This window comes from Bombyx mandarina, chromosome 19 (assembly GCF_030267445.1).
Source record: "Bombyx mandarina strain Sakado chromosome 19, ASM3026744v2".
In the NCBI taxonomy this organism is placed as follows: Eukaryota; Metazoa; Arthropoda; class Insecta; order Lepidoptera; family Bombycidae; genus Bombyx; species Bombyx mandarina.
This window is the reverse complement of record NC_143225.1, coordinates 1,825,101-1,847,702: the sequence shown is the minus strand read 5'-3', so window position 1 is coordinate 1,847,702 and position 22,602 is coordinate 1,825,101. Positions and strand designations below refer to the sequence as shown.

Below are 22,602 nucleotides of genomic sequence, written 5' to 3'. Positions count from 1 at the left end.
AGTTAAATAAAGCAAAATATTATTCAAAATTTAGAGAGAGATAGATAGAGAGTGAGACACACACAAGAGAGAGGAAGATACAGATATAGAGAGGCCACCGATCGGAGATCATCGCACCACCTTTTTTTTTATATTTATTCCTGAGGTGGTTGTACGAGCTCAAAGCCCACATGGTATTAAGTGGTTACTGGAGCCCATATTATCTATCCACAACGTAAATGCGCCACCCACCTTGAGATATAAGTTCTAAGGTCTCAAGTATAGTTACAACGGCTGCCCCACCCTTCAAGCAGAAACGCATTACTGCTTCACGGCAGAAACAGGCGGGGTGGTATACCTACCCGCGCGGACTCACAAGAGGTCCTACCACCAGTAATACAAGAGGTACCACCAGTTAGTTACCTGGGTGTCGTTGACAGCGGGCCGGTAGTAGTCCCGCAGGCGCGCGTGTCCGGGCCGGGTCCGGGCGGCGGGCCCCACCGCGTGCAGCCGGTAGCAGCGGCGCGGCGCCCCCCCGGCCCCCCACCCGCCCGCCGCGCCCAGGTACAGCGTCGCCCGCCCGCCGCCCGCAGACACCTCTATGCGACGGAGTACTGAGGGAACACGCGAACTTACAAATGTGTCTGATCTAAACGTATTACAACTTGTATTTAGATATATATTTTATTGCGTAGATGAGGTCTATAGGCCTCATACTGTGAATGTCGAGACAAGTCGAAGTCGCAATCGTATAAAGGCTGGGTCACCTTCCTAACTGGAACAATAGGCTGGTTCATGCTAGAAATAGGATCTCGTACTTTACAATACGTACCCACGCTGGTTTACCGTATGGTGCCACCAACGTGTGCCGGTTGGTGAATACACTGGTATTACACACACACACAAACACACACCAAGACACGCACACACGCACGCACGCAAGCACGCACACGCGCACGCACAACACTCTGCTGCCCCATCTGCTTCAAATCCTTTAGTCGGCTTCATAATCACCCACTGAAAAGATATGGTAGTGCTATTTTAAACCGACACCAAACACCACAGCATCAAGTAACTTACACGTCTCAGATTTGTGAAGCTGCGAATACAGTCGTGCAGCATCCGCTCCGAACCCTGAGGGTAAGCTGACCTCCAGCAACGCCATCTCGGGGAAGTCGCCGCTCCACAGCACACAGACCTGGAGAGAAGAGAGAAGTAGTTTATTGTTTCCTAAGTCGGACAAACGGACACACGCTGCTGTATGGAGACCACGGGCGGATAACCTAAATGAAGACATTACAAGGACGAAATTTCGTGTGAATTAAAAGAATGGGTTTCGTATCTTTTAATTCTGTATTTAAAACAATTATTCTCTCGTATCGTCGTGGACCACTTGCGAGTCCGCACGGGTAGGTACCGCCACCCTGCCTATTTCTGCCGTGAAGCAGTAACGCGTTTCGGTTTGAAGAATGAGGCAGCCGTTGTAACTATACTGAGACCTTAGAACTTATATCTCGAGGTGTGTGGCGCATTTACGTTATAGATGTCTATGGGCTCCAGTAACCACTTAACACCAGGTGGGCTGTGAGCTCGTTTACCCATCTAAGTAAACCTACCACTAGTAAAAAAATCTCATAGATGGCGCTGTATTAAACTGTCTCTATGGACTTATTTTTTTGTTTCATCGAGTCTGAAATCACAATGTTTCTAAATTTTCATCAAATTCAATAGGCGACCTCTACGACGGCGGCGCAGAAGCAGAAGGTGGTGTTGGCGTCGCAGTCGAAGGGTCCGTCGGTGCGCACGGACACCTGCACGAGCAGCCGCTTGTCGTGCAGCTCGTCCGACTGCAGCGTGCTGTGGGAGCGCGTCGCCTGCACCAGCGCGCACCCCGACCCTGTATGCACGGAGCTTTACTCAACGAATGTTTTAAATACGCTTTTAAATTAGCTACAGACGTATGTATGTATGTTTGTATGTTTGTAACTGACTCCTTTAGACGCGACCCACTTTGAACGGCCAGATTTCATTCAAACCTTGTAGATTTATCGAGGACAGATGACAACTCAATATTAAAAAAAAATTAAAGAAAAAATGGAAAAATTTAAATTCAACTAAAAAATGAAAGAATAAAAAATAGTTAAAAAAAAGAAAAAAAACACGCTTTATATAACATTAAACTAAAAAATGAAAATAAGTTTTAATAAATTTAAATTGAAAAAAAAAAATATTTTATTGTGCGTGAGGTGCTTTTTAATATATTATTAAAATAATAATTCTTCTACTTATATCTGTCAGAAAAATATTTATAACTGGTATTTAAAGTATTTATAAATATATATTTTTTATATAAGCAAATCATGTTGTTGGCGCCATCTATTATTAGGCTGGATAATAATAATGTTACTTTATATTAGTTAAAAGTAATTTACGTATTATAAATTAACGTCAGTATCACGTAAAAATAAGTATTGTGAATATTAAGCCATATTTTGTGAATTGTTTCGCGGTAATTAATTACATTTGTTTGTATAAAAGAAGTTTTAGTTGCTATAACAAACAAAAAATGGCGAATTGTGTAAAAATTAAGACGTGGCTTTTTGTAATAAGCAAGTAATGTTAACGTTTTATAGAATTGTATTGTATTTTCATTGTAATAGATTTTATGTGTGAAAACCCGGGCGTAATGCCGACATTACAGAAAACGCAATTAGGTCTTCTATTGTTCATTTATTCTAGAATATTCTATATCATTATATCAGCGGTCGGAGAACTTTTTTAATTATTACCCCAAAATATTTTTGTTTGTGTAAGTTGATATTACCCCATGGCAAAGAACAAAAAAAAACGAAATCGATTCTTTTTAGCATCTTTCATATTATAGCCCCCATGATAATCTTGAAAAGAAAACAATAACTAAAAATTTAATTTATACATAATTTATTCAATTTATCAATGTAATACCTAGTAATACATAACGGTAATAATAGTAATATATATGTAATATACAGTTGAGGGAAAAAAATCACACACCCAGAAAATATAAGTAAAAGATAATTTCTTTGTATTTTATAATTCATACTAGCGACCCGCCCTCGCTTCGCTTCGGAAACATTAAAACACACATGAAACCAAAAAAAAATAATTAAAAAAAGTAGCCTACGTTCATCAGGGACAGTGTCGGCTTCTAATGTAAAAAGAATTTTTCAAATCGGTCCAGTAGTTTCTGAGCCTATTCGAAACAAACAAACAAACAAATCTTTCCTCTTTATAATATTATAATATATAATATAATATATAATATAGATGATATTTTTCTTGTATTATTAGACGAAAAAACTAGTTTAAATTTTATATATAGCCCCCATAAAAAAGCTTGTTTATTTAAATAATTTTTTTCGGTTTTACCCCCCAAAATTTCATTTTACCCCATTTGGGGTAATTTACCCCGGTTCCCCGACCGCTGCATTATATGTATATATGCTAGACTCAACATATCTGACCTTCAACGATAACGCTGAGTTTGTCGGCCGGACCCAGCTTCATGAGGTCTGGTACCTTGGAGCCAGGCGTCAGCCTCGTGCTCGCACTCATCTTGTTGGTTTGTGCCACTATTGTCAAATTTGTTTGCGTCTTCGGCAAGAGAGAGGACCAGGCTATCAGAGCTTCCAGCGCCACTAAAGTGTCCTGCAAAATCAATTAGGGTTTGAATTGTAATGAGATTTTCACGAGAAAGCCTGAAGTCCTAGCGGCCTAAAGGATAAGACGCCCTGTGCACTCGTATAGACTATGCAACCAACCATACCAGGGTTCGAATCCCACAGACAGGTACCAACTTTTCGGATAAAATATAAAAAACCTTCACAAATGACTTCACCGATGTACGCATAGCAATGTTAAATAAAATGAGGCCCGACAAATTATTTAAGCAATTTCTGATATTATGGCGTATTGTGAGCCTAAATGGGTAGGTGTCACTGCCCTGTCTATAGTACCTGGTAAAAAATGATCTATAGATCCCAGTTTCAAGAGTGGAATGATGCATAAATAGTCTGGGGACAGATTACACTCTGTCATCTGGTTCCAAGCTAGAAGTTTTGCTTAGATGGATGGACGATCTCATCGCCTGGTGTTAAATGGTTACCGGAGCCCATAGACATCTACAACAGTAATGCCGCCACCTCAAGGTGGGTGCCGCATTTACGTTGTGGATGTCTATGGGCTCCAGTAACCACTTAACATCAGGTCGGCTGTGAGCTCGTCCACAAATCTAGGCAATAAAAAAAAAACCACTTTGAGATATGAGTTCTAAGGTCTCAGTATATAGTTACAACGTCTGCCCCACCCTTCAAACCGAAATGCATTACTGCTTCACGGCAGAAATAGGCGGGGTGGTGGTACCTACCCGTGCGGACTCACAAGAGGTCCTACCACCAGTAATCTTATCTTCGGTACAAAATATACAATCTGTACTTTTCCCTCCTCCCTCCTTTTCTAGCACCTGGAGGATCATCCGACATGTACAGTAGGCACGCGAGTTCATGTCCATCCTAAGGAATGCGGTAGTGCTGTGACCTCGTTAAGTATGGTAATGTCGATAATAACTACCGATTTAGTCAACAGCTGTCAATTTGGTTTAATGTAACTTAAGGTATTTTTGCCACATATGAAATAAAATAAATGTGATGAGTAATTACTTGTTTATTTTGAATAGAGAAAAATATTTTTTAAATTCCAATTCAATTACTATCAAATGAAAAGACAACCGACAGATCAGTATGTATCTTCTTTCAGTAGATTTTATTCTATCTGAACTTTTTGGAAGCGGAGTAGTCATGGTTAAATAACACAATAGCGTTAGCGTAAATTTTCGATATCGATAAGCGCGCGTCACAACCGTCAAGGACAACGCTCGACGTCAGACAAATGTGGTGCGGTGGGCGAAGGTGAGGCGAGCTGTCCCCCGCACGTCGCCTCTGGCCCCGATGGACATGAACTCGCGCGCATACAGTATACATGCACGTCATAGTCAAATAGTAGCCCACCGAGTTTCTCGCCGGATCTTCTCAGTGGGTCACGTTTCCGATCCGGTGGTAGATTCTGCGAAGGACGTCTCTTGCTAGGGTGTTCGTGTTAGCAACGTCGTCAGGTTTGAGCCTCGTGAACTCACCTGCTAGTTAAGGTTACGCTGATATAGCCTCTTAGCTTAGGTAGGAAAAGAAAAAAAGTAGGTCAAATAGTCAAGTGCAGTCTGACCTGCGTGGAGACGAAGCCCCCGGCGGCGGAGCGCTGCGCGGCGAGCCAGGCCAGCGCAGGGCGGCCCCGCTCCCGCACCGCCGGCGGGCTGTCCCGCAGCGCCAGCAGCGCGTACCCCGTCGCCTCCACCGTGCTGGACAGGCTGGCTGCGGACACACCGCGCACTCAGACCCTCCCCGCCAACCCCCCTTACACGTGGGGCTGGAGATCCAATCGAATCTCATGGTTACCTTGCGGCAGAAATATGCAAGACGGTAGGGCACATGCCCGTATGGTATCACAACGAAAACAAAATCTTATTGAAGTTGCAATTTATACCGAACATTTTCTCTTGTTCTATGGATGCATTCCAAAAGAGAGAGAGAGAGAGGGAGTTGAAATTTATAGCGAAGATAAGTTTCTCTCGTTCAGTGGATGCATTAATAATCCAAGAGAAAAAGAGAGAGAGGGAGAGTTGAACAAAATTTAATATAAAATATATGGATATTAATAATAACAGGAGATTGTTCTCCCATATTTTGAGATCAATTAAAAGAACCAGTGGCTGTCCTAGATATCTTCAAGTCTACCGATTTCTAAGTCCATTGCAAACAATAACATTGCTAGCATTAATCACGACAGTACAGAGACCGTCAGCAATACTTACTGGTCTCCCACCACATAAACTCTCCACTTCTCTTGGCCATCTTCAACAACTCCAACACCTCCCTCAACTCTTCATCTTCCATCAGCCCCTCAGCTTTCCTTCCATCCCAAGTCCACGCCTCATTGGTTTGCCTCAAGTCCTCTTCATATCGCTTCAGCCTCATGTAGGCGTAGGACAGCAAAGCGTGGGCATATATCTTGTTGGGGCTCTTGGATTTGTGCGGGGGGAGAGCTCGGAGACAGGAGAGGGAGTTTCGGAGGAGTTTGAAGGAGAGAGGGGAATTGATTTCCACTAGAGACGTGACGACATAAGCTGTTAACGCTATGTTGGCTATTTCTCCCTCAACGTTCAGACCTCCCTGGAGTCAAAAACATTTGGGTCTTACTTTTTTGGTTTACAGTACTTCAGGATTCATCATCAAGAGTAGTGTTTCTTGAATAGTATACTAGCATACTGGGGTTACGGTCCATACCAGATTTGATTGACAGTAAAGAGCATTGTGAGCCCGCACGGACCGGTATCACCATTCTGCACATTAGCTCGTGATGCCATTTACTAACGGATTTGCAAACAGACTTGTGGTCCCGAAAAAATGCAACATATATTTTTTTATTAGTCTTGTAGACAGATGGAGCGCCTGATGGTGAGTAGTCACTGTCGCTCATGGACATTAGCAATACCAGGGGCACCGTCGTTTTTCTTTTAAATCACAAATATAACGAGATAGAAGAAACTTCTGAAACTATACTGAGACGTTAGAACTCATATCTCAAAGTGGGTGGCGGCATTTGCGTTGTAGATGTCTATGGGCTCTAGTAACCACTTAACACCAGGTGGGCTGTGAGCTCGACAATATATCTATGCAATATAAATAAAAAACTTTTTTTTACTAGTGGTAGGACCTCTTGTGAGTCCGCACGGGTAGGTACCACCGCCCTGCTTGTTTCTGCAGTAAAGCAGTAATGCGTTTCGGTTTGAAGGGTGGGGCAGCCGTTGTAACTATACTGAAAACTTATATCTCAAGGTGGGTGACGCATTTACGTTGTGGATGTCTATGGGCTCCAGTAACCACTTAACACCAGGTGGGCTGTGAGCTCGTCCACCCATCTAAGCAATAAAATAAAAAACTTCTGGTCGTAAATAGAGCTGGTGTATTTTTAGTTTACCTTGAGTTCCCTGTGGAAGACCTGACCTTCGTTCCGGAAGCAGCCGTTCTCCATTTGCTGGTGAGTGAGCCACTGCTCGGCTCGGTCCAGCGCGGGGGGAGGCGGCAGGTTCGGCCACAGTACCTACGAGTGAGATTAGGCGGTCATTTCATTAATTAAATAAATTAATGGCCCAACGAAATCCTGACAACTTGGAAAAATCCATAGTTGTAGGTCACGTGGAAGGGAAGAGAAGTCGAGGCAGATTGGCAGCCAGCTGGACGGACATTGTCAAGGAGGCCACAAACACCAGCGTCCCGAGCGCCATTAAGCAGGCCGAATGCAGGCAACATTGGAGGAAGCTGGCCCGAAAACTAGACCAAGGTGGTCACGACCCTCAGTAATGAGGAAGCGACGAAGAAGAAGACTGATACTCTAGACGGGCTTTTTTCTTAGGGTCGCTGTTTTAAAATTCATTCATCCACAATACTATTTATAACAGAAAAATACTGAAGGATTGGTAATAGACTGCTGATACCATGGCCATAATGAGGCGTGCGAGAGAGACATCTAGATATTACTATCGCACTCTTACATGTTTGAAATATTATTAGATGTCTCGTCATATTTTCAGAAAAGATCTTAGGTGTCAATGAGATATTTAAAAAGAAAACAGATAGAAGACTAGGCGATGGAGGAATTCCATATATATCCAGTATAAAAGTTTAGGTATAAAAACGTTAACTTAAGATAAGTCTTAAGACCGCTTAAGATAAGTCTAAGTACGTCTACTGTTAGTACACAAACCAAATTTTCACATGTATAGACCGAGTTGTGCAGAGTGTACAAGATACCAACTGACCTTGTGAGCTTTCTTCATGTATCTCAAGGCGAAGGCCGTGAGCCACGTCGAAGACGTTGAATCAGAAGCTCCGAAAGCACTAAACCCTCCACTGGGATGGATATACTGCAGTTGGCGATTGAATCCTGAAAAGTTTTTGGTGAATCACTCGCCCTCCACGGACCCCCCCCCCCCGTCCCATGCGGCAGACCGTTGATGGAACACACATAACACAACGTGAAAATTCTTCAAAGGTGGAACAGAAGTTATACTATAGAATTAACACTTCGATCTCAAGGTGGATGGTGGCGACGTTCATACTGTGGTGGGCTCCGACAAAAATGCAACACTAGGTGATGGACTCATTGAGTCTGGAGAGATCATTGCACCGACGTGAATATCGAAAACATTAGATCACCTCTGAGGACGTGTTCCCGGGCTGCCGTGGCCGCCCCGGACCTGGGGTCCAGCTGCTCCAGAGCCAGAAGGTTGGTGGCCAGTCTGGCCATGTTTTGCTCTCCACATCCCCGGGGCAACTGCACTAATGCATCGGCATCCTGGATCCGACAGTAGCAAGGGTTAGTGCGTTTTGTTGGTCTGCAGGGAGTCAATACATATATAATGAATTGCGAGCTTTTACGATTCGATACGAAAAGCTTTTTAATGTCCTTGTAGGCAGACGAGCTTATGGGCCACCTGATGGTGAGTGGTTACCGTCGCCCATGGACTTCAGCAATGCTAGGAGCAGAGCCAAGCCGCTGCCTTTTACTTAATACTCTCCACAAGCTGCGTTTGAAGAAGGTCATGTCAAAGCGCTCAGCAAACACCGTGAAGGGGAGCTCATTCCAAAGCCGGATGGTACGTTCTTTACCGGTGGTAGGACCTCTTGTGAGTCCGCGCGGGTAGGTACCACCACCCTGCCTATTCCTGCCGTGAAGCAGTAATGCGTTTCGGTTTGAAGGGTGGGGCAGCCGTTGTAGCTATACTTGAGACTTTAGAACTTATATCTTAAGGTGGGTGGCGCATTTACGTTGTAGATGTCTATGGGCTCCAGTAACCACTTAATACCAGGTGGGTTGTGAGCTCGTCCACACATCTAAAAAAAAAGTGGCAAAAAAGATCTCTGGAAACGCACTGTGGATGACCGCAGTGGCTCCAGGTAGTACGGATGAACTCTACTCCGGTGGCGGGCGGTGCGATGGTAAAAGCGAAATGATACATTCAAAATACTGTTTCAAAATTCTGACTCACAGCCAACAAAGGTCCGGTGGGATCAGCAGTCGCCCACACGGTCACCTGTTCCGTCCCGGGCACGGCGCGCACTTTGGGCCACAGCCACGTGATTAACGGCTTCCCCGAATCTCGGCTGTCTGTTTTAACATAAATGACATCAACATGGAACCATGACATTTTATGTGAGCTTCTATGAACCGGTTCGACATGTTAAATTGTGTGTAAATGTCTATATTACATTCATTACTAGCCAAACCAGACGTTTCCCATTCAGGTCCCACTGTAAGCCTCTGCCATCTTGATGTTTAGTGGCCACTGGGGTCTATAGACATCAAAACCTGGCTACTTATCCCGGGACATGAGTCGAAGCTTCAATTTATTGCTTAGATGGCTGGACGAGCTCACGGTCCACCTGAAGTTCAGTGGTTACCGGAGCCCATAGACATCTATAACTTCAATGCCACCACCCACCTTGAGTCATGAGTTGTAAGGTCTCAGTTTTTACAGTACAACGGCTGCCTCGCCCTTCAAACCGAAACGTATTATTGCTTCACGGCAGATATAGGCAGGGTGGTGGCACCAGCCTGGACGGACTCACAAGACGTCCTACCAACAGTAATGTTAGTCAGTTGTTACATACTTCGAACCGGAGCGCATGGTTGCGTCGCGGTAGATATGGGCAGGACGGGCGACCCCCCCCCCCCCATTTCATTTAAGACGCATTGTGGGGGGCGTCGTGTTGGTTGGCAGCGCAGTGATTCCGTCCCCACCAAAACTACAGTCATCATTCTCCTGCCTTTCTCCCAGTCATCTAGGGTCAGCGAAACATGTTTTCTCCTTCCACACTCCTCTATCATATATCATTTCTTCGTTCACTCCCCTCTTACACATATCGTCTTTCACGCAATCCATCCATTTCTTCTTAGGTCTACTTCCGACATATCGACAATAGAGTGGAAATAGTAATAATGATCAAGATATTCACCGCTTCCGCAGAGCAGGGCCGACTTGTAGTCCTGCACGGGCGCCCCCTCGGGGTCCACCGATATCTGTATCTGCACCGCGTCGCTGTAACGAGACGTGTCACACATTCATCAATGTTCATATTCAACACCGTCGTCGTCAGTGCCGTCTACCGGAGCAATGAGAAACTAATCGAAGAGAAGCCGTCTAGTGCCGTTAAAATTTTAGTTGAGTGCTTGAGTTACTTATCTATAACCAATTTATGTGTATTATCTATGCTCAGGAAGTCCCGACGGGCACGCACGACTTTTTGGCGGGAGCGCGAGGAGTGAAGTTGTGTGATTTGTTTTATTTTGTCTATTTAGTATTTCTTCAGGTTTAATTGTGTAATAACGGTGATTTATTAACTGTTTAGTATCTGTGAAAGTGCACAAATGTGGGGAAATCAAACAAATCCACTGGAAAAGTGTCAGTAAATGACCACAATTTTACTGAGATTCATAAATTTCATTTCACTTCATATTTATTCATAAAATTAAGAGTATAAATTATAATAAGACTTGACCTAAAGGTCTTAGTTACCAGGTCATAAAATCCTTTAAAAAAAAGCGGGCACGTACCTGGCGGTCACGGCGGCGCGCCCGCATCCCGGGTCGGGTCGCACGTTGGCGCGCACTTGCAGGCGCGAGGTTCCCGCGAGGCGAGCTTTAAGCTCCGCCCTCCCGGCGAACGACGAGCGCGCCGCGACGCAGGCCGTCTCCGTTTTCGGAGACACCTCGATATTGAGGTCTGCTGTTATCGCGATTTCAATCTGTTTGAGATCAATATGTGGTCGGTTCAATGCACGATAACTGTGCCGTTATTTTAAAGTCGATCGCCGTGGACCTCAAAAGACCGCCGGTACTGATTATTGCGACAAAAATAGTAAATTTTAAAATCAATCGCCGTGGACCCCAAAAGACCGCCGGTACTGATGAAAAATAGTAATAAAATAAATTTGTAGGTAACGGCTTGGCTCTGCCCCTGGCATTGCTGAAGTCCATGGGCGACGGTAACCACTCACCATCAGGTGGGCCGTATGCTCGTCTGCCTACAAGGGAAATAAAAAAAAATATCAATACAATATTAAATAAACCCATTGAGAATCGGTTTAAAACTAACCTATATGTTTTATTTATTTGTCTGTTTCTGTGCATCCAATATTAACTTCTAATCATATTTATTACTACATATATTAATTAGTATTTCAATTAACTCGGGTTCAATTTGTTATTGTCAATCGATTATTTTTTATTTTTTCTTCATGGACACCAAATAAAAATGATATACTATATGTCATTCAATTTTAACAAACCTAATGATACCTCATATTATGAGTCATATTATGGCTCATTTCATTATGATGAATCCTTCATTAAATTTTAGATTGTAGACCGACTCAAAGAATTAGACATACGAACGGTTCAAAAACATTCGTTTTCTTTACTAATACATATAATATACATATTATTATTATTTTTTTCACTTCATACATACAGTGGGGAATTTAAAAGCATTCTCAGTGGTTATTAAGAAAATATCGTAGCAGCAGTACTAGTGGATAAATTCAGAACAAGTCTGTTTCTTAAACTTCGATCTCATGTCTAATGTTTGACGGCTGTCTGGTGTAGTGGTAAGTGACATGGCCACTACTCGGGGGGGTCGCGGGTTCGAATCCCGCCAAGGAAGATATTTGTATGATAAATATAAAATATCTTTTCCAGGGTTATGGATGTATCTTAAATACATATGTGTATAATAAAAGTCTTCTATTTATTTCCGTTATCTGGTATCTGTAACACAAATTCTTTACGAACTTAGAACGGGACCGGTTAACGTGGCGTGATTGTTAGTAAATATTTATTTATTTATATATTTACTCTATCACCAAATCCTGGGCTGATTTCCAGTCTTCAGCGTTTGTCATAGACCCGAAAAAGAAGAGTGCCGGTGAGTTCTAAGTTAGTAGTACTTACACTGATTTGTTCGTACAAGTAGTTGAATATCCGGTATCTCATGAAGGTGACGTCACCGCGCCGCAGCCGCCGCGGGCAGTCCGCGTGGATGAACAGCTCTCGGAACACCTGGCGACGGCGACCGGCCGGGTCAGAACGTTCTAGAAGGGGTAACGTGTTCGCGACCGACGCTTGGCTCGTTTTTGGATGAAGATATAATGTCCAAGTCTTAAATATCTATTCGTGCCTGTTTTTTTTTCCCCACCTAAGCTGGTAGCCTTGAGAGACTATGCCAGCCTTACCTATTTACTGGTCTTGTGAGTCCGCGCGGGTGGTGTTCCACCACCCTGCCTATTTCTGCCGTGAAGCAGTAATGCGTTATACTTGAGACCTTAGAACTTATATCTCAAGATGAGTGGCGCATTTACGCCGTAGATGTTTATGGGCTCCAGTAACCACTTAACAGCAGGTGGGCTGTAAGCTCGTCCACCCATCTAAGCAATAAAAAAACCTAATGAGTAGGTGAGCTCTCGGGGCTCTAACCTGGAGGTGTTGCTAACACAGTCCCTAGCAAGAGCAGTGCTTCGCAGAATCTACCACCGGATCTGAACCGCGACGCACTGAGAAGAGCGAGAAACTCAACAGGCTGTGTCTATGGGTTAGGTCCAAGCTTTTGGCTATCTACTTCGCATAACAACTCGTGGTGGTCATTTGAGCCAGTACTTAATACATCCTACAATCGGCTTGCGATCGCAGTTTACTGCTTCACGAACAAAAGAAGACTGATGTTCGTCTCTGATGAATTTCTTAATTGTCCCTCCAATACGCATTTGAAAAGGATGGGGCGCTATCACTGCTATCCCATGCGATGCAACCAACAATGTCTTAAAATATGACTTCCAAATTAAATGTAACTAAATGTTAATGGTTTGTTTGTTGGTACGTAGATGATAATAATGAATGATTGAATGAATGAATGAATGATTCTCACCTGCAACACGGCGGGCGGAGATATGGCGACTCCAGTTTTGGAGACGCAGAACGCGCTGGCTTCGAACCTGGTAATGGAGTCTGGTGCTCGGGCGTTCGCTGTCGCTGTGCCGTTGGGACCGACCGACAATAGACGCCACAGCCAAGCCTGAAGATTTCAAAATGTCCCCAACGCTACCTCACTGGATCCTCGACTACTCCTTACGAGCCACGGTACTACCCAAAGAACAACTAGTCACATATGACGTGTATGCCCTGATGTTGGTGATTGGAATCCACGTCTAACTAGGCAGCGGCTTGGCTCTGCCCCTGGCATTGCTGAAGTCCATGGGCGACGGTAACCACTCACCATCAGGTGGGCCGTGTGCTCGTCTACCTACGAGGGCTACCTAAAGTAATAAATGTGAATATATTCTATATCGTGCTTTACGAAGGCAATAAGCAATACCTCGATCAAAAAAAAATTGCACCCTGTATGTAATTATTAAGGCTGTATAAGCTCGTTTTGGTCTTTGTAATTTGAAAGACGAACATTAGCGTCGTATGACGACAGAGCCAAGCCGCTGCCTACCGCTTAATACTCTCCACAAGCCTCTTTTGAAGAAGGACATGTTAATACAGCTAAAGTTACCTCAGAGAAGTCGCTTCTCAGTTTGGTCCCGTCGTCCATGTTGGTGAGGGGTAGGGGAGCGGGCGCGCAGTGGCGGGTCGCGGGGAGGGCGCCCCCCACCACCCTCACACCGGCCCCCGCCAGCCACGCGGCCGCCAGCTCCGCGCTGGAGGCCGGGAGGTCGGGGGTGTCCACGTCTTGGAGTTACAAAAGGAATTGATTAATATAGAAATTTTGAGATTTACCCAAATTGGCATTGTGATTTCTATTCTATTACTTATGATACGATTGAGTTCTTAACTCAACTGAACTGAGCGGTGGTATTCACGTTGTGATGTGCATGGACTCTAGTTACTTGTTCATTTATTTATGACAGCAAAAACTAGTGCATCTGAGATTAGAATTTCCTTTAAATAATAAATTCCTATTAAAGGCTTATTGGTTTTAAGGTCTTAAATTGACAATTACGAAGCGTAGTAAATTGTCTCTTCGTAATAAGGTAACTCTCCACAAAACTTGTAATGTTCTCTCACGCGGCCCGCACTAACTTGAAACCCCTTCAAGTCATTCAATCCCGTTTTTGCAGAATAGCCGTCGGAGCACCATGGTTCCTAAGGAACGTGGATCTCCATGATAACCTGGAGCTTGACTCAGTCACTAAGTATCTACAGTCGGCATCATTGCGCCACTTTGAGGCGGCACGACACGAAAACCCACTTGTCGTGGCCGCCCGAAATTACATACCCGATCCTATGGACCGAATGGTAAAGAGTCGACGTCGCCCTAAACACGTCATTACGGATCCTCCCGATCCATCAACGGTGCTCTTAGTTACCTCAAGCACCCGTCACCGTCCTCGCGGAACCCGTCGATTGCAACGAAGGCCTCGATGAGTAAATTAACCCACAGACACAGCCCACTGAGTTTCTCGCCGGATCTTCTCAGTGGGTCGCGTTTCCGATCCGATGGTAGATTCAGCGAAGCACTGCTCTTGCTAGGGCCAGTCTTAGTAACACTCCCTGTTCGGGCCCCGCGAGCTCACTTACTAGTTCGATGAATCTAGAATAATCCCTCGAGGTTACTAGAATAGGTAGGGAAAAAAAAGACAATTACGTCCATTCGAACTATAAAGTTAATACTTACTTAAAAAGCAGTCTCCGGACGCGTCGTACTCCGTCAGATTCCGATGGCCATTGATTAGTGTGGTCAGCTCCGAGACGAGAACGTCCCTCATGGAGGGCGCGGGTGTGGGGCCCTTGGCAGCCGCGTCGAGGACCGAGAGGGCACAGAGGGCCGGGCCGGGCGTTTCCACCCGCAGCGACGCCGTGGAGCCGGGTAAGACTTGCCGCGTCAGCCACGTTGCTTCGGCCTGGCCCAAATTAAACAATGTGCTTTATTAAAAAATATATATATATGAGCCGTCACGGGACGCCTGGCAGATGTGAAACATCGACATTATTTTGTAAAAGTAATATGCAGAAAAGAACAGATTGTGATAGGAACTAAATATGTCATAATGATAAAATAAAATATTACGAAAAAATAATTTGTTTTCAAGTAAAACACAGGTTATGTGTATAGTAGTAAACAACACTGTATACACTACGGAGTATACAGTATAGGTATCCGAGCTCAGTGTAGCGAGAGAGATGGCTTAACGTCGGATCGAGTGGGAGAGAATAGCACAGTCGATTGCGCATGGCGACGGGTCGCCACGCCAGAAATCGGTTTTACGTGATAAGCCCACCTGATGGCTAGTGATTACCGTTGCCCATGTACGTCAGCAACGCCAGGGGCATCGCGGGAACGCTGGTAGACGTGAAACATTGATATTATTGAAGTGAGACTTTTTTAGAATCATTGTGATTTCAAACTCGATGAAACAAAAAAATACGTCCGTAGTGTTTTTTTAGTACAGCGCCATCTATGAGAATTTTTAATACTAACGTGTGTATGAAACCTCTTGTAGTGAATTTTAATTTAGGATTATATGTGAAGTTAAAATAAAACAAAAAAAAAAAACTTTTTGAGGCCTCGGGAGACCAGAAGGCCGGTACGTATTTTGCACAAAGAATTAGCATTGCTATCCAGCGTGGAAATGCTGCCAGCCTTCTGGGAACATATACAATTATTTACTAATGACAAAATTTTACATATACTTAGACATTTAGGATAATTGTATTTTAATTTTTGAAGGTTTCACTTCTACCACGTGTGAATTGCACACATGTACTTTTTTGTACATGTATAGATGCTTAAAATAATTTACGACAGGAAATACTTGTGGCGTAATGAAAAAGTAAAATATTCATATTGTTACGCCGGTAAGAGCAACGCCTCTGTCGTTGAATAGCAGAAACGAGTATCAAAAGAGCCAGTGAAATCTAGAACGCTCGAGTGGTACAACGTCATGTATTGTCAAATGGCGGAAACGCATATCGAAAATACTCGACTTGTGAGGAATGTTCTCGATAATTCTAGGGATGTCGTATCGACTATAAAAGCGTTGCAGAGATGACACAAAGGCATTTCGTAATTTGAAGCGAACCGGAAGAAGCGAATTACGAATTGTAAAGTGTTCTGTGAGTGTTCTAAGTTTTTAATACAGTTTTAATGTGTACTTCGGTAAAATTTTTATTTATCCCGAATCGCAGCTCGTAACAATATTAAGAAACAGTCGCGCATGCGCATGGGGAAGCGTCGCCACACCATACCCACTACTACATGTAGACTGTAAATTTTCATATAACTATCATATAACACGAGGACGCGTCGCCACGGCAGCAACCGATTTTACGTGAGGCTATATATATAATAGATCGTTTCATATTTAAAAAAAAACGGGATATTAAACAGTAGAATTAGTTTTAACTATGTATGCGGTTCGCGGATTGCGAAGATAATCCCAACCCGAGACGATTACATACATACATACATCATCAGCCTATAGCAGTCCACTGCTGGACATAAGCCTCTCCAATTGCGCGCCACTGGGCACGACCCTCGGCTTCTCTCATCCAGTTCCTGCCAGCCACCCTGCACAGATAATCACTCCAGCGAGCCTGAAGGCGTCCTGCACTGCGTTTTCCAGTTCGCGGTCTCCATCCGTTTACCGCAACGGTTATCGGTTGTCTGGCTAATATGGCCAGCCCATTGCCACTTCAGCTTACTAATTCGCTGTGCTATGTCTATAGCTTTGGTTCTCTATCGGATCACCTCGTTCCGGATTCGATCTTTCAGAGAAACTCCAAGCATAGCTTTCTCCATAGACGATTATCTAGAACAAATGAGTGACTCAAAGAAGTAGCCATATGACTTTCGCTTACTTTGTTCCCGAAGCACTCCTCCATCTCGAAGTGCTTGCTGGCGCTGATCAGCTCCCCGTTGTAGTAGAAGTAAGCTACCAGATGGCTGTCCGGGCACATTTGGTGACTTATTTTGATCGGAAGCATGATCCTGAGCAGGTGTCGATCCAGGAGCGCGTCCGACACGTCCTGAGTTAGTGAGTCATTACGAGTTGACGCGCTACGTTGAGGACTGAATGAGTTACTTTGAGTGCTTTGTGAGTTACTTTGAGTGCTGTGTGAGTTACGTTGAGAACTGAATTGGGTGTTTAGAGTGTTGTATAAGTTACGAAGTGTGCGACTGTAATTCTCTCGAGTTAGATAGTTAGGGCATTGTGTGTTTCTGGAAGCGGTTTGTATTTGATCTATCGAGTTCGATACGGGACATTGGGTGGTGGCGCCCCATCGGTATATTATCCCTCCTCTTGTGATTACCTGGAACAGATAAGTTTGTGATGAACGCAGAGAGTGCTGAGTTCAAAATCACCCATCAATGGCACTTATGTTTAAGATATCCGTCCTACTTAAGTCCAGTAAGCTCACGAGGACGGCACAGCCACGATGCTATATGTTTTTTTTTATTGCTTAGATGGGTGGACGAGCTGACAGCCCACCTGGTGGTTAAGTGGTTACTGGAGCCCATAGACATTTACAACGCAAATGCGCCACCCACCTTGAGATATAAGTTTTAAGGTCTCAGTATAGTTACAACGGCTGCCCCGCCCTTCAAACCGAAACGCATTACTGCTTCACGGCAGAAATAGGCAGGGCGGTGGTACCTCCCCTTGCGGACTCACAAGAGGTCTACCACCAGTAAAATTGCAGGACTTTTATCTCGAAATTTGGTTTTTTATGTTATTGATATTGGTTTGACTGATTTTCACGAAACTTTGTGTTTGAGTGGAAACATTTATAAGTGATTTATAACTTTACTGGTGGTAGGACGTCTTGTGAGTCCGCAGGGATGGGTATCACCACCCTGCCTATTTCTGGCGTGAAGCAGTAATGCATTTCGGTTTGAAGGGTGGGGCAGCCGTTGTACTGTTAAAAGTGAGATCATGTCTATGGGCTCCACTTAACACCAGGTGGGCCGTGAGCTCATCCACCCATTTAAGCTATAAAAAAAAGGGTGCTTGTACTTATGTACGCGCGTAAGAAGCTATACTTTATTTTTGTTAATTTATTTCTTTTTTTTTATATTAAGTAATAAATATTTAACGTTAATAATTTAATAATATTTAGTATGAATTATATTAAATAATAATTTAGTCATTTATATTACTAAAAAGTAAATGCTAATAACCCATTTTTTTTACGAGAGTACATGCGCGAAGTTCACCTGCGGCTATATTCAGACTCGCCAAGTTACGTCGATCGTATTGTAATGAGCGATTTAGTGGGCAACTTCATTCTGTTAATTTTGTGTCACGGTGCGCGCGCATCGTAAAATTTCACTCTCATCAATTTTTCATAACGCGCCTAAAGAAGTATAACTTCAAAAAGTGAATTCAGCAGGTGGCGCTGTAACCGGATAGGATGACTGTTGCGTCCGTTAAGTTATTCTCTACCAGTATAATCTATACATATAAATAAAATTGGGGTGTCTGTTTGTAATATTAAAATAGCCTCTTTTTACTACATGCGTATGAATATATATGCGGTACATACACCAAAATAGCATTTTTTACAATTTTTGTCTGTCTGTCTGTCTGCCTGTCTGTTTGTTTGTTTCAGCTAATCTCTGGAACGGCTGTACCGATTTTGACTGGACTTTCACTGATAGGTAGCTGATGATATAAGGAGTAACTTAGTACTTTTTTTAGTCTAGCTTCACAGCGCTTCAGCGGTTTCACCCGCGGTACGACAATAGCCGCGGGTAACAATGCGGGACTGAGCTATCAATAATAAAATTTAATGTTCCGAAGCGAAGCGAGGGCGGGTCGCTAGTTTAATTAAAAATCGGTTTAATCTGGTTTTACTCACGACAAAGTGCACAGTGATGGCGTAGTTAACGGAGGGCAGGTGGAGGTAGAGCGGCACGAACGTCCTGCTGGACGCGGGCTCGGCTCGCAGCGGGCCCAGCTCAGCCTGCGGCAGCGCGGCCCCCCGCACCGGCAGCACCAGCGGCTCGGCCGTTATGTTCGGGTCCCGCGACAGTGAGGCCTGGGGAGTCGCACCGCATAGCCTTATACAGGGTGTTCAGTTTCTAAAAACCGAAGGCTTAAAGTAGCCTTATGTAAGTAACTGTCTATAGCTGTAATGAAAGTAACAGCGCGGCCGCCCGCACCGGCAGCACCAGCGGCTCGGCCGTTATGTTCGGGTCCCGCGACAGTGAGGCCTGGGGAGTCGCACCGCATAGCCTTATACAGGGTGTTCAGTTTCTAAAAACCGAAGGCTTAAAGTAGCCTTATGTAAGTAACTGTCTATAGCTGTAATGAAAGTAACAGCGCGGCCGCCCGCACCGGCAGCACCAGCGGCTCGGCCGTTATGTTCGGGTCCCGCGACAGTGAGGCCTGGGGAGTCGCACCGCATAGCCTTATACAGGGTGTTCAGTTTCTAAAAACCGAAGGCTTAAAGTAGCCTTATGTAAGTAACTGTCTATAGCTGTAATGAAAGTAACAGCGCGGCCGCCCGCACCGGCAGCACCAGCGGCTCGGCCGTTATGTTCGGGTCCCGCGACAGTGAGGCCTGGGGAGTCGCACCGCATAGCCTTATACAGGGTGTTCAGTTTCTAAAAACCGAAGGCTTAAAGTAGCCTTATGTAAGTAACTGTCTATAGCTGTAATGAAAGTAACAGCGCGGCCGCCCGCACCGGCAGCACCAGCGGCTCGGCCGTTATGTTCGGGTCCCGCGACAGTGAGGCCCGGGGAGTCGCACCGCATAGCCTTATACAGGGTGTTCAGTTTCTAAAAACCGAAGGCTTAAAGTAGCCTTATGTAAGTAACTGTCTATAGCTGTAATGAAAGTAACAGCGCGGCCGCCCGCACCGGCAGCACCAGCGGCTCGGCCGTTATGTTCGGGTCCCACGACAATGAGGCCTGGGGAGCCTCGTCGCATAGCCTTATACAGGGTGTTCAGTTTTAATTCTAAAGACCGAAGGCTCAAAGTAAGCTAGTGTAAGTAACTGTCTATAGCTGTAATGAAATTAGCTTGCATTGAGTTACACAGTTGCGCGTAAATACCCTCGTTTATCTAATTCACACATTGATCTTTAGTACTGTAGTAGGGGCTGGAAGTGTTTACCTCGAACCTGTAGTAGGGGCTGGGGTCTCCGACGGGGAACATGAGGCTGGCCACGCCGGAGTCGTCGGTGAGCGCGCTGACGCAGCTGGGCGCGGCGCCGGGCCCGCGGCACGCCGACACCCGCTCGCCGCGCGCCGGCTTGTCGTCCCACTGCACGGCCCTCACCTGCACAGCGACATCACTGACATCATGACCCATTTTACGAAAAACCATCCCTAATAAACCCTAATAAAGTTAATCGATAGCTATTCAATGAAAAAATAGAATAATAGTTTGATGTAGGATTGATAAGAAAGGAACGTATGAAAATTATGTGTAATGGAACGTTAAAATGCGTGTGAGAGAAATCGGTAAGAAAGTCAAAAAAGGACGTCAGAAAAAAATAGATGGTGAAGAGGATTAAATGAGCATGGCGTAAAAAAGATGTCAGTATTTTTTTTTATTATAATAACAGAGAAGATTTTGAAAGAGCACAATAAATGTACAGCAGTTGAATATTTTGTGCCACGATCCTTATTCTATATTGATATTCTATTATCTACTATATTTCTATATTATATTAAATTTGACTTTTTTTTATATACCTTATACGTGAGAACGAACTTAGTGCCCACCCGGTATTAGGTTACCGGAGTCCATAGACATCTACAACGTAGACCGCCGTCAACCTTGAGAGATGACCCCTAGAGCTCTAGAGTGTGAGCACAAGATGCCCTATCCACAAGACCATGCAACGAAGAGTCACGCGTTACTGAAGTCATTTAATACAACTTTGGTAGGCAGCGGCTTGGCTCTGCCCCTGGTATTGCTGACGTCCATGGGCGTCGGTGACCACTTACCACCAGGTGGGCCGTATGCTCGTCTACAAAGGCAATAAAAAAGAAAAAAAAACTCGTCACCTTCAACTTGTAAGGGAGACCGGGCGATATGACAGCGCGGTGCTTCGTCAAGAACTCCAGAGATATTGGCTTGTCCACGACTTGAGAGACCACGGTGGTGTTCTGCCAAACCCTAGTACCTTCTTCCTGTGAAATGTACACAATATATTTACTATTTATTTAAGTGAAAGCGATTTTTTTAAGGGATTTTATGACTTGGTAACTAAGACCTTTAGGTAAAGTCTTACTTTAATTTATATTCTTAATTTTATGAAAAATGATGATAATATGGAGTGAAATGAAATGAAGATGATTAATTTGAGACATTAATCAACTGGGATGAAATTAAATGAAATGAAATGGGATGAAATATAATCTCAGTAAAATGGTGGTCATTCATAGAGATTTTTTCAGTGGACTTTTTGGAGGATTCCGAGAAGTTACGTCCAGCGGCTTTGTTTCATTTTCCCACATTTAAGCACTTTCACAGATATTAAACAGTTAATAAACCACCGTTATTACACATTTAAACCTGAAGAAACACTAAATAGACAAAATAAAACAAATCACACAACTTCACTCCTCGCATTCCCGCCAAAAAGTTCCAGTGAAAGCGGTACAGGAGGAATAGCAGCTTAGTCTTACTTGGAAGGAGAAGTCGGCTACAAGCACGTCGGGGGAATGTTCCCCGCCGAGCCCGACCCTCTTGGCGGCGGCGGCGTGGCGGTGGCACGCGCGCGGGGCTCGCAGCCTCACCGCCGTTCTGATCCCGGGACTGCTCTCAGCGTTACCGGCTCCTCGCAGGCGGATCACCAGCATGCCTTCCACAGCTTCAGACCACGGGTACCTAGGTAGGTCGGAGAATTTAAAGACTTCTAGCCATTGCATGGTTTTGGAACTAAGTTCCTTATGGGACGATGCGGATGGGTACCCTAACCGGGAAAAAACGCCCGTATCGTAAGATTTTTATTAGTAATGCACACAGTGTACGACTTAACTTTGTAATAACATACAAAAAATAACATATTTTTATCATTCATTGACCACGATCTCAGAGCGTTCGTTTGCGCATTACACTAACTCTTATGCAAACAACCGTGAATGAAGTGTACCACAATAAGTTCGCACGTTACCGAATGACCGTGAGTTGTTGCGAAGCCTCCAGTTTTATTTTCTTTATACCTCGAATAGAACTTAAAATTAATATTTTATAATAAGAAACTTCGTTTCTATCCGGTGTCCCACGACACCACACATCTTTTTTTATTTCAACGTCAAGGCTTCTATATGGTGTTACCTCACGCAAACGACCCAGACAAGGCGCTCGCTGGTGCGCAAGACCCGAGGTGCGTGGCGAACCGTCAGCTGGAATGGGGGCAGGTCGTAATGGCCGACCCAAAATGTAGTTGAACCCTGCAACCAATGTACTGATCATTTACGAAGCGTTGTGTTAGTATGTCCCAATTGATTTACTTCGGTA

At 44.4% G+C, this 22,602-nt stretch overlaps 1 protein-coding gene across 1 annotated transcript in view; it reads right to left on the bottom strand.

Annotated features, from left to right (window-relative positions):
- The window catches only part of LOC114244630 (alpha-2-macroglobulin-like protein 1), a 43,090-nt gene that overhangs the window by 5,994 nt on the left and 14,494 nt on the right, over nucleotides 1-22,602 (bottom strand). Inside the window, exons 6-27 of the mRNA XM_089735204.1 lie at nucleotides 22,420-22,535; nucleotides 21,768-21,969; nucleotides 21,144-21,269; nucleotides 20,245-20,409; nucleotides 18,985-19,164; nucleotides 16,984-17,436; nucleotides 14,801-15,026; nucleotides 13,679-13,854; nucleotides 13,049-13,195; nucleotides 12,079-12,186; nucleotides 10,684-10,874; nucleotides 10,086-10,168; nucleotides 9,119-9,237; nucleotides 8,286-8,424; nucleotides 7,889-8,013; nucleotides 7,048-7,170; nucleotides 5,882-6,239; nucleotides 5,236-5,381; nucleotides 3,483-3,666; nucleotides 1,716-1,876; nucleotides 1,060-1,177; nucleotides 403-593 (exon numbers count right to left, since the gene is read on the bottom strand). Coding sequence (XP_089591330.1) covers nucleotides 403-593; nucleotides 1,060-1,177; nucleotides 1,716-1,876; nucleotides 3,483-3,666; nucleotides 5,236-5,381; nucleotides 5,882-6,239; nucleotides 7,048-7,170; nucleotides 7,889-8,013; nucleotides 8,286-8,424; nucleotides 9,119-9,237; nucleotides 10,086-10,168; nucleotides 10,684-10,874; nucleotides 12,079-12,186; nucleotides 13,049-13,195; nucleotides 13,679-13,854; nucleotides 14,801-15,026; nucleotides 16,984-17,436; nucleotides 18,985-19,164; nucleotides 20,245-20,409; nucleotides 21,144-21,269; nucleotides 21,768-21,969; nucleotides 22,420-22,535 — 3,837 coding nt within the window. The remainder of the gene's footprint in view (nucleotides 1-402; nucleotides 594-1,059; nucleotides 1,178-1,715; nucleotides 1,877-3,482; nucleotides 3,667-5,235; nucleotides 5,382-5,881; nucleotides 6,240-7,047; nucleotides 7,171-7,888; nucleotides 8,014-8,285; nucleotides 8,425-9,118; nucleotides 9,238-10,085; nucleotides 10,169-10,683; nucleotides 10,875-12,078; nucleotides 12,187-13,048; nucleotides 13,196-13,678; nucleotides 13,855-14,800; nucleotides 15,027-16,983; nucleotides 17,437-18,984; nucleotides 19,165-20,244; nucleotides 20,410-21,143; nucleotides 21,270-21,767; nucleotides 21,970-22,419; nucleotides 22,536-22,602) is intronic.